The sequence below is a fragment of the Lycorma delicatula genome, chromosome 5 (assembly GCF_047948215.1).
Source record: "Lycorma delicatula isolate Av1 chromosome 5, ASM4794821v1, whole genome shotgun sequence".
NCBI lineage: Eukaryota > Metazoa > Arthropoda > Insecta > Hemiptera > Fulgoridae > Lycorma > Lycorma delicatula.
This window is the reverse complement of record NC_134459.1, coordinates 2,833,306-2,845,409: the sequence shown is the minus strand read 5'-3', so window position 1 is coordinate 2,845,409 and position 12,104 is coordinate 2,833,306. Positions and strand designations below refer to the sequence as shown.

Below are 12,104 nucleotides of genomic sequence, written 5' to 3'. Positions count from 1 at the left end.
AGCAGAATTATTTTTTACATCATGGTTTGGTTTGTTAACAATTACTACCGCTTGCTTTGCTATAGTTACAATCGCTAACCTTGCCTATCGCTTCAGACACACATTTTTGTACATGCTTCATATCTTTAACTTCTCCTCCAAATTCTTCATTCTTAATGGTAAAATTTAAAACATTTACAAATATTTCCCTCCTTAAACTATGAATTATGTTCTTTCTGGTCCTTTTTTAATTAGTTTTTGAAAAATTTTGAATCTGTTAAATTCTTATCTGCGTATTTGAACTGTATGTATACAATTTACGTGTCATAACTATAACAGCTGTAAGCAATCTAACATTAAACTTTAATCGTTGCTGAAAATAGTACATCCATTCCCATGGGCAAGTATCCCGTGCCTAACTTATAAGAAAAAGTGAGGAATGAAATAGTTTTCCATTGCCATTTTCACTGAATTGAATATATTGCTGCACATAATCATCCAAAACTTGCCAAAATGCAGGTGATAGTCAGCTACAAATGACAACCTTCACTCTGCTGATTGTTGGGACTGGCTTAATAATGAAAATATTTACTCTCAGAGAAAGTAACCCTTTCTTGAGAAACAAATGCATTATCCTCTCCATTTAGTAGGAAACATTTGGATCTAATTAACTGTTTATTCCTACATGAGTGATGAAAATAATAAGGATTACTGATTTTAGTGTCATTAATGCAAAATTATTTATTGCTAAAACTGATGTCCTCATTAATAAAAATGTGAATAAATATAATCCTGGCATACAAAACTGAAAATATGCATGCAAACTTTCAATATAATAATAATATACCAATAATATAATAACTTTCAATACAATAATTTTAATACTTATATTCCATATTAAATGGTGAAGACTTTTGTGAAGTCCTTTTCTCTTTACTGGCTTTGGACAGTTTGCCCTAATATGATGTATGTTATAACTATATATTTAAAAAAAATATGCTTGTCATGTTTGATAACAATTTTTCATAAATTTTGGTTTTGGAACAGTTTAAAATTTAAAATGGATCATCCAACTTGCATGAAATTTTAATAAAACATTGTCATTTATTTCTAAATACTTTGTGCAAAACTTCAGATTCATACCTTTATTGATGAGCAGTAATTAATTTTCTAAACCAATTTTCAAAGCGATAAAATTTAGAGAAGATGAATTTAAATTGCTATCTTTATCATGGTACTGTTATTGAAGTGTTATCATTTCTAATTGTAAACTGTGTATTGACTTTTACAGAGGCTTTATTTCAGTTTGATATTAAAAAGGAATTTTTCTTTTGATGTTAAGATAAATTTTTTTTTCTGACCAAAATTTTCCAGGTGGTGTTCAGTAAGGTCAAAATTACAGAAGAAGGTTAAATGTACGTTATTATATACATTTCACAATTGCTTAAAAACATGCTAAGATGAAACAGTTGATAAATAAAATGTACATTGTTGCTAAAGGTTATTTTTTAATCAATATTAAAAACTTGGCTTTTTCCTATCTATAAATATATAATTATATGTATATAGTCAGTCACAAGTGCCTCTTAATTTTTATTGTAAAATTATTAGTGTGTTCTATGTAGTTAACTCTAATTAAAATTTGTTTTCAGAAAGATAAGTTATGAATTATTTTCGGTAAAATCAATACCGGTTATAACTAGTTTAATTATTTTTTTCTATAAGATTTTTTTTTATAAATTATTCAATTTAAGATGTTTGTGCTATATTTATCTAGATGGTCGTTGTTAAATTTACTTTTAAGATGTGACAAAGCTCTTAGATTTAAATTTATGTAATTATTAATATTTTATGAAACTTTTTCACATATACCAGTTTTATATTACAGTAATGTAAATAATATTTTATTTTATATTTAATAATGTTTCAGATCAAGATAGATCTAATAAAAGCTATGGTTTTTATTTGACAATTATAATGTAAGTAAAATATAACTATACAATTTGATAATTAATTATGATTTAAATTAAAGAAAATTTAATATTACTGATCAATGCTTGTTGTTTCAAATTACCTCATTAAACATGACAGTTAATTATGCGCCCATAAATTCATGTAAATTTCTGTTCCAGGTCATCATCGGTTATCAGTATGGAAGCAAAACAAAATGGGCTTGTGCTGGTTCACTGATTAGTGAAAATTTTGTGCTTAGTGCTGCACATTGCTCCAAGACACCTTTGTGGGTTATTTAACTGAAATACTAACATATTTTATTATTTGTAGAAAATATGTTAAATATTTTCAAAAGAATCATTTAGTTTTTTTATACACTTGTTTAGTTCAAATAAAATTAAAAGCGCTTGATAATAAGTAGGACGTTTTATTGTAGTCGCTGAATTGCCCCAAACTATGAAACACATTACTACAAATCTGAAGATATCCAACAAAAATAGTTGTTACAGTAAACTTTTATAAACCGTTGTAATATAATCCTTAATTCTGAGGTGTTGTTAAAAGGCTTTGACAAAGTAAGCCTAATGTCAATTTTTAATTACATTGATATTGCGCAAATATTTTCATTGATATTGCATATGATGTTATATTTAATATTCTTTTTATTTAATGTTTTTTGAATGGATAAATTGAACTATTTTGTTTTCAAATAATTACTTCTTACCTTAAATAGCAACACTGATTACTACGAACAAACTATTGTTAAGTTAGCAGGCAAGCTGTTCCTATTGACTGTGATATTGAACATTCTGAGTATGATACTGATATTTTAATGGATTATTAATAAATGTCTGCTGAAATTTTGAAACTTTGTAGCTGCTTGAAAATATTTGGGTATAATACATTGACAAATCTGTTAAAAACAGTGGAATTTCCATTTCTTCAGTAAGAGTAAACTACAGTATTTCTCCATCTTTTGTTGATATTTTTCTTTTCTATTGCACTCAATTTGGATAATATGATGTCAATAATTTACATCTGTCAATATTACATCTGGTATGCTTGAGAGAATTTTCTTCTCCTCATTACTTTTTAGGAAAATATATTTAAAATGTTCCTAATAGCATCAAGACTGACTTAGGTTAGATGAAATGTTACTAATAGTTTAATGAGTAATCCAGGTTACAGTGGTGGTTAAAACAGAATCTAATGTTTGATAATTTATTAACCTGCTGTGCATTATTAACCAGGCGGTTAATTATTCAGAGAAGTTTCATGACTTCAATAACTTCAGTATTATTGTCATGAAACCAAAGAAATCATGAGCAGATAAATGTAAAGAATGCAGAACAATTAGCTTAACTAGTCCTGCATCAAAATCTTTACTAGAATTCTGTACAGAAGAACTGAGAATGAAACAAGCATTAGGAGAAGACCAATTTGTTTCAGGAAAAATATAGGGTCAGGAGAAGCAATATAAGCGCTCAGATTAATAGCAGAAGGAAGATTAAAGAAAAACAAACCAACATACATGGCATTTATAGACTTACAAAAGGCATTTGATAACGGAGACTGGAATAAAATGTTCAGCATTTTAAAAAAATTTGGGGTTCAAATATAGGGGATAGAAGAACATTTGCTAACATTTACAGCAACCAAACTGCAACAGTAATAATTGAAGAGCATAAGAAAGAAGCAGTAATAAAAAAGGAAGTCAGACTAGAATGTTCCCTAACCCCATTCCTTTTTAATCTTTACATAGAATTAGCAGTTAATGATCTTACAGAACAGTTTAGATCTGGAGTAACAGTGCAAGCTGAAAAGATAAAGATGATATGATTTGTTGATATAGTAATTCTAGTTGAGAGCAAAATAGATTTATAAGAAACAATGGATGGCATGGATGAAGTCCTACACAAGAACTACTGCATGAAAATAAACAAGAACAGAACAAAAGTAATGAAATGTAGTGGAAATAAAGTAGATGGACCACTGAATATAAAAGTAGGACGAGAAAAGATTATGGAGGTAGAAGAAATTTGCTATTTGGGAATTGAATTACTATAGATGGATGAAGCAGGAGCGATATAAAATGCTGAATAGCACTGGCAAAACAAGCTTTCAGTCAGAAATATAATTTGTTTACATCAAAAATTGATTTAAACATCAGGAAATCATTTTTGAAAGCTTTATATGATAGTGAAATTGGATGATCGGAGTACCTGAGAAGAAAAGATTATAAGCTTTTGAAATATGTTGGTATTGGAGAATGTTAAAATTCAGATGGGCGAATGAAATGATAAATGAAGAGGTGTTGCGACAAATTGTTGAAGAAAGAAGCATTTGGAAAAATATAGCTAAAAGAAGAGACATACTTGTGTGCCACGTCTTAAGGCTTCCTGGAATATTCGCTTTGATATTGGAGGGACAGGTAGATGGGAAAAATTGTGCAGGCAGACAATGTTTGGAATAAGTAAAACAAATCGTTAGGGATGTAGGATGTAGTGGTATACCAAGATGAAATGAGTGGCACTAGACAGGGAATTCTAGAGAGCTGCATCAAACCAGTCAAATGACTAAAGACAAATATATATATATATATATATATATATATATATATATATATATATATATATATATATGTGTGTGATTTTTGTTTAATTTATAGCTTTTATACATCACAACATTTTTGGAAGAGAATTAATTTAAAAACTGTTATAGAATATAAACAAATAAATTATTAAATAATGAAATGATAATATGTGTATAATAAGAATGTGCTGTCATTTGCAACAAAGATGATGCTGCTGTTGTCTGGTAATAGACCATGTTAAGGTTAATGTATACCGTTTTTATTGCAAACACATCAGTCTGAATAATTAAATAATTCACTTTACAAAGATTAGATTAATTCACTTTCTAATTTATTTTCATTTCTGATTTTTTTTGTGTTGTATGTTGCTTTTAGCGGGCGTCCTAGATATGCAAAAATAGGAGATTTGGATACTAGTACTAATACTGATGATGCTAAACCAGAGACATTAAATATTGTTGAAATATTTGATCACCCTTCATACCTAACTGATTTTCCTTACAATGATATTGCATTGTATAAGTTGGAAAAAAATGTTTCAATAGACGGGTATAAACGACCAGCTTGTTTAAATACAAAAAGAAATATTCAAGAAAATAAGGCTGTTGCTACTGGATGGGGCAACATTGAATATGGTAGCTATATTTTATGTTAGGATATAAAATGGTAAACCTGAACAAAACAGAATATTTTAACAAAAAGTGTTAAGATATAGAAAATTTTAATACATGAAAATGTACACAAAGACACGTACAAAATATGTACATTTGAATATATGAAATAAATCTTTGATTTTATATAAACATTGTTGCGTGTTCACGGCTCAGTCAGGATATTGAGAGATTGACAATAAAAAATGTTTATATAATTACAACTTATTAGTTTAAGAACATAAATAAAGTAAGACAAATCAATAATAATAATAATCATAGTAATCACAACCACAACAATAATAATAATAACAAACAGTGATTACATACAAAACTGAATTTAAAGTATAACTCAGGATTTATTCACAGGAGTTAAATAATGAAATGCAGAATTCAGTCCCATTGACAAAAGACAGCATGACTGCTAGTTTTAACACTTTTAACCACTAGTCTTTTATTAACAACAACAGTACAATAGATAATACAAGTATAAAGTTCTTTTACGGTAAATACCTTTGCTGTTCACAAATAAAACTACCCTAACAATTTATGAATGAAAAATTTAGTACATTCTCTCTTTCACTCATAATCTAACAGTAACTCACCGAACCATTTCTTGTTTTCATGTATTGGAATTACTCATGACGTCACCTAAATCTTGTTGAACTTTGTACTTGCTAGAAGTCTGCTCCTTCGCTGTTTTCGCAGGATACTCTCGATCCAAACTCGCATAATACTCTATCGTAGCACTCTCTCGCAGACTCACATCTCACAGAATTGATCTTGCAGACTCACACCATAACGTCTCGCTTAAACTGATTGTCAACTGGTCTTCCCCGAAAGTATTTATACTCCTCTCCTCTTTACTTGCAGGACCAGACCCCCAGTTAAGCGTGAGAACGATTGACCAAGCCCTTTCATTCCCATGCATCCCTACCTTGGTCCAGCAACACTTCTCATGAAAAAACATCTGTTTCGATGTGTCAGTGAGCAGTATTATTACAAAAGATGATTGTTAAACGGACCTGCTAGCTTTAATGAAAGGGTTTCTTTTAGCCCCTTTCTGGATTCCTCCCATTATTATATTTTCTACTACTTTCTTCTTGATCGGTAGGAATCCATTACTCAGGTCCATTATATAATATATATATATATTTTCAGTAGTAAAGAAAATCGATTTGGAAGCTGATTCTAAAGTTTCAAATAAAGAAAAAAGTTAATACAAACATATGTCCGAAATTGCTTTGTTATAGAGTTATGGCTACTGAAAATGTTTTCCTGCATTTCCATACCCCCGACGAAATGAGATCATACTAAAATCTTTAAGGCGTTATATAAGGGTAAATCTGATGGTTTCTTATATGTTTGATCTGATAAATCGAATAAAACAGGTTTCAAAACTGTATTTATCTCTAAATATTTATACTCATATATCAACAAAATTGTCAAAAATATCAGCTAATTTCGGAGTGAAAAACAGTTGCATTGATCACTGAAATGACCGCAAAAGTGACTGAAAACAACATGAGTTTTGTAAAGCTTATATTAAATAGAGTTAATCTAATTGTTATTAAAAAATTAATAATTTTAATTAATCAGACAGATACAAATAAATATTTTCTACATTTCAACTGGACTTGTCAAGAGCTTTAAGTCTGTAGTTTCTTATGTTCACAGATCGATTCTCCGATTAGCAGTCATATCTAAACATACTGTTTGTTATTATTTTTAATTTAATACTGCTCTTTTTATATTTAGGTGGCGTTAGTAGTCAGCATCTTCTAAAGGTTTCACTAGACCTTATAGCAAATAAAAATTGCAGTACGTTTTGGCGTTCTGGTGGTAGCCTAAATCGTGGTATTGATGATGAACAAATGATATGTGCTGGAGATCTGGTGGGAAAGAAAGATACTTGTCAGGTAATTTTTTAATAAAAATGCATAGTTAAGCGATGATTATTTTCAAAATGCTCAAATCTGAAACAATCGATAGGAAATTGTCGGTTAAAAAATCTTCAAACTTAGAATAGTCAATAGGAAACTGTTTGTTAAATAACCCCTGCGTTTGGAGTTAATGCGAAAAAATTAGTTTTCAGGAAGTTAATAGAGCATATTTTAGATATTTTTTATGTTTCACACAGTCATAATTTAACTTGGGTATAAAGTGTGTATATTTACTTTTTAATCTACTTGAACAAATGCACACAAAATCTTTACATAAATCAAGATAAAAAAACAAGGCTCTCAAGTATTTTCCTTGTTATTTTAATTTAACCGTTTAGCTTACATACCTTTTCTGTTTTAAACGTTTTAACTAAATCTGTATGATCGGATGCTAAGCCGGCCGGTGGTGGTAAATTCCCCTGGTCTACACTAACGGGTAAATTATCCTTTCGCACCCACTACTTATCCCTGATCCCTTTTTTCCCAGTGTTGGTGTCTCTACTGGGTTCTCTATCTGCGGATGCCAGAACCTGAAGAGTCAACCCATCCGATGTTGAGGTATTGCCTGAGGGATACATTTTCTTGTTCAATGTTGTATATTATACCGTGTTTACCGGATAAATTCAGAAGGCTTAAAAAAATATTGCTGTATACATTACACGTGTGCATTCAAAATTCCTGTGATTAAATTCATAGAGATATTAATCTGTTTTACTTCTAACCGAATACCGATCTTATACGTATATATATAAATGAATGTTTGTTTGTCCCGTATGCGTTCCTATACCGTTCATCCGATTGCGATGAAATTTTCGTGAGTTATTTGCACGCCCGCGAAAGTTTTTAAATTACTTTGAACCCGCTCGGTGGCTTTGGGATCGAGATATTTCGAAAAATTGTATTTACGGTCCGATTTGGCTCGTATTCAGAACACATATTAATTACATAAAAAGAAATATTTTTGCAAAAACTATACCCGCTAGGTGGCGCCGGTGTCGAGATATTTACGAAACGAGCAAATAAATGTACAAACAGATTTTCTTCTTCTATATACATATGCTCGTGTGTGTGTCCTGAAACTTCTGGATCGATTTACGCGCGGGAAAAAGGGTGAAAGGGAAAACTGCTAAAGGGGAAAAGGAAAAAAGAAAAAATGGAACAAGGAAAAAAGAAAAGAGGAGAAAGGAAATAGGAAAAAAGGGAAATTTGGGAAAGGGGGAAAGAGAAAACGGATAAAGTTAAAGGTTAAATTTTGTGAATTCCATAATGTTCAGTTTTTTAACGTTTTATCAAACTTTCAATTGCTCAAATCTAGCAACTCAAATCTAGCAATAGCGAAGCATTGCCGGGTCTGCAATTATATTTATAAATATATATATATATATATATACATGAATGTTTTTTGTTTGTCCTGTATGCGTTCCTTTTATCCGATTACGATGAAACTTTGGTGAGTTGTTGTGCGTACGCCCGCGAAGGTTTCTGAATTAGTTTGGACCAGCTAAGTGGCGCTGGGGTCGAGGTATTTCGAAAAATTGTTTTTATGATCCGATTGGGCTCAGTGTGTTCAGAATATGTGTTACTTACATGGAAAAAAATACCGTATTTATTCGAGTACCCCCGCCACGAATAAGCCCCGCACCTCGATTTTCCGGACCGAAACTCTAAAAAAAAAAAATCGAGTATATACCGGTATTTTAAAGCGCAACAAATATGATAAAAAAATACGTAAATACAAAAATATTCAGAAAATAAAAGCATTTAATTCGTTCATTTAAATTACAATATTAATATTACATTAACAATTAATTACCGTAAGTACTAGTTTAGTTCAGAATCAGTAGGCCGGTAAAACGAAAAGAAAGTATCACGTTGAAAAGGATCATTTCAATACGCTTTTTAATATGGGATTTTATTTTTAATTAATCACTGTCACTGTCAATGTCTATAGAAGAGTTACCGGTAGTCTCCACGTCGCTCTGCCGAAGGTGATCGTCTTCACTACCATCAAATTCTCAACCGTCAAATTCATTAGATATTCCGCATTTTTTAAAACTTTTCCTCACTAATTCCGTGGAAATACCTTCCCGAGCGTCTTTGATCCAAACACAAATTTGGTTAAAATCTGGGCGTTTGATTCTTCCTGTAGGCGTGAGAAAGAAATTTTCATCAGCCATCCGTTTACTGTACGGTTGTTTTAATGCAGACATCTAGTGGTTGCATTAGAGATGTCAATCCGCCCGGAATTATTAATTGGTCTGTCGTACCCTTTTTTAAAATGTCTTTCACTTTATCGATCGTATACCCCCGATAACTATCCGTAACTAGCATACCGGTATTTTTTTTATTAAGTAAATCTCCTGATCGCTTTTGCCATACGCACCTGATCCGATCCAAAATTAAGGTTTCGTCCATCCAACCTGATTCCTGTGCTCTGATAATAACTCCATTTACCTGTAAGGTAGGAAGAGTTTTTCGTTTTAAAACAATGTACGGAGGTAATTTTGATCCGTCAGAAGTAATGCAAAGCGTAACGCTACACCTTTGTTTTTCATTACCACCAATGCGAATCGTAACACTTTTTTCACCTTTTTTGTTTACGGTTTTGTCAAACGGCATTTAAAAATATACGGGGGTTTGATCAGCGTTTCCTATTTGAGAAGGCAAATAGCCTTTATCTTTTCTAAGATTTATTATGTATTTGTGAAAACGTAATATTTTTTGTTCAAAAGCGTCTGGAAGTCGTCGAGAAACGGTCGTCTTTCGTCTTATTGACAAATCATTTCGTGCAAAAAATCGTATTATCCATCCACGGCTTGCTTTAAAATCAACTTTATTCAACGATTTCACGTGCATATGATCGACACGTTTCTGTCGTGACAGCATAACCGCATTTCCTTTTTTCCGTAACAAAGACTTACAATTTTTTTTCTATGTCTGTGTATTTTGGTTTTAAGCCACGAAAAGCCCTTTTATTACCAGTTGTTTATTCTTACGTCAGTCTCAAATGCAGCTTTCATCTACGTCAAATTTTCTTCCTGCCGCCCGATTTCCAATTTTTTTACCCTGTTCTATAACGCGCAGTTTTTCATTTACTGTAAGATCGTAGACGCTGTCCTTTTGTACTCATTTTAATGCCGTAATTAAAATAAATCACCGTATTAAACTCTGCAAGATAAACTAAACAGATAATATGCACATAACCGTCCACATATACAAATAGTACAACGACTATGGCGAATAGACAAGACGACGATGGGTAACCGATACTGTAACTGAAGCGTCATTAGAACCGGATGCAGCCTATACAGAATGAATCGGTTTTATAAAAATACTGTAACTTCGTTCCTATCGATACTATGAACAGGATGTTAATAATTAAGGATGTATTCTGTATAAGCGGCATCCGGTATTGATAAACGAAAGCCTAATGTAACTATATTTATGCGATTGAATTTAGTTACTTCTAAGAAAACGTTTACTTTACTTTACTTAAATTATCCTGGCTAAAGGCTATGTTTCAAGTAAGCCCCGCACCCTTATTTTTCTCTCCAGTTCCAAGAAAAAAAGGGCGGGGGGTACTCGAATAAATACGGTACCTCTGCAAAAAATGGACCCGTAGATAGCACTAGGGTTGAGATATTTGGAAATATTGCATTTATGGTCCGGTTTGGCTCATATTCAGGATATATATTGGTTATATGAAAAGAAATATTCTTGCGAAAAATGAAAAAGGGAAATAGGGAGAAAGGCAAACAGGGGAAAAGGGAATAAGAGAAGATGCGAAAAAGGAGAGATGGGAAGAAGGGAAAAAGGGTAAGGTTAAATTTTGTGAAGTTCCGTAATGTTCATTTTGTTAATGTTTTATCACACTTTCAATTGTGTTCATTTTATATATAAAGTGAAATCTAGCAATGGTAAAGCATTGCTGGGTCAGCTAGAATTTAATGTAATGTCCAATGTTTATTCAATGTTTTTATAAGGTTTTGCAATTACTGCTGTAAAGTCAATTTCTTTTTCATTTCAAGTATACGTACATATTAAATATTTAATAAATTGTTCATTTTATATCATTTTAATTTGCGGTTATTAAATAATACTGAAATTAAATTTATTACTCGATAGAAAAATTCACACTTCCAGTTGAGCTTATAACATTCAAGAAAGTACCCTTTGATGCTAAAAAAGATCATAAAATATAGTATAGATAGAATTTCTATAATACACTACAAAAAAAAACTTCACTACAAAATTTTAAATTAGATGACACAATATACGTGATTTGTTGTAAACGGTTCGTCGGGAAAGTTGTAGTCCTGACAAAGAAAACATAAGTCTTTCAGAATTTTATTTCTTTATTTTTAAAAATTTCATTCACTTTGTAATTTGATACATTTAGACATATGGTTTTCCAAAATGTTAATACTTTTAGTGTAATGCGATTTGTCCAACTCGGCAAAACAAGCTGAGTACAACAACTTTGACGAGGTCAAAGTTATCACGACTTTGACCTCGTCATTTGAAGCGAATCTTTGTCCAACGAACCATTTCTTCGGTTTTTAGGAAGAAAAAGTAATCACTAGGACACGAATCCGGCCAATACTTCGCATTTAGAAGCACTTCAAAGCGTTTGTCATAAAGTTTTTCAGCGATAATCCGACACCTGCTGTGCATTATCGTGATGAAAGAAACCTTTATTTTTGCCGAGATGTGAGCATTTAGCCTGAATAGCATCCTTCAATTGATTCAATAGAAAAGCGTAATTCTCCCCGTTATGGTCCTGCCTTTAATCCATATAGTCTATGAGCAACGCACAACGAGCATCTCATAAAACTAGCGATAACGTTTCCTACAAATGGAACCGTTTTCGTTTACTTTGGCAAACTTTCACTTGCTCCCGTCCGTGGTTTAGTCTCTGCCGTGTAATGGTGAATCCATTTTTCATTTACTGTTATAAAACGTCGAAGAAACTCGGTAAAATTGAAT

The 12,104-nt window shown here is 31.5% G+C and overlaps 1 protein-coding gene across 2 annotated transcripts in view; it reads left to right on the top strand.

Annotated features, from left to right (window-relative positions):
- LOC142324662 (venom protease-like) overlaps positions 1 to 12,104 on the top strand; it is an 84,911-nt gene that overhangs the window by 30,365 nt on the left and 42,442 nt on the right. The window contains exons 4-6 of one of the 2 annotated variants that reach the window (XM_075365533.1): positions 2,112 to 2,218; positions 4,901 to 5,160; positions 6,934 to 7,094. The exons of the other annotated variant lie outside the window; for it this stretch is intronic. Of the exons in view, the coding sequence (XP_075221648.1) occupies positions 2,112 to 2,218; positions 4,901 to 5,160; positions 6,934 to 7,094 (528 nt within the window). The remainder of the gene's footprint in view (positions 1 to 2,111; positions 2,219 to 4,900; positions 5,161 to 6,933; positions 7,095 to 12,104) is intronic. 2 annotated transcript variants of the gene reach the window in all.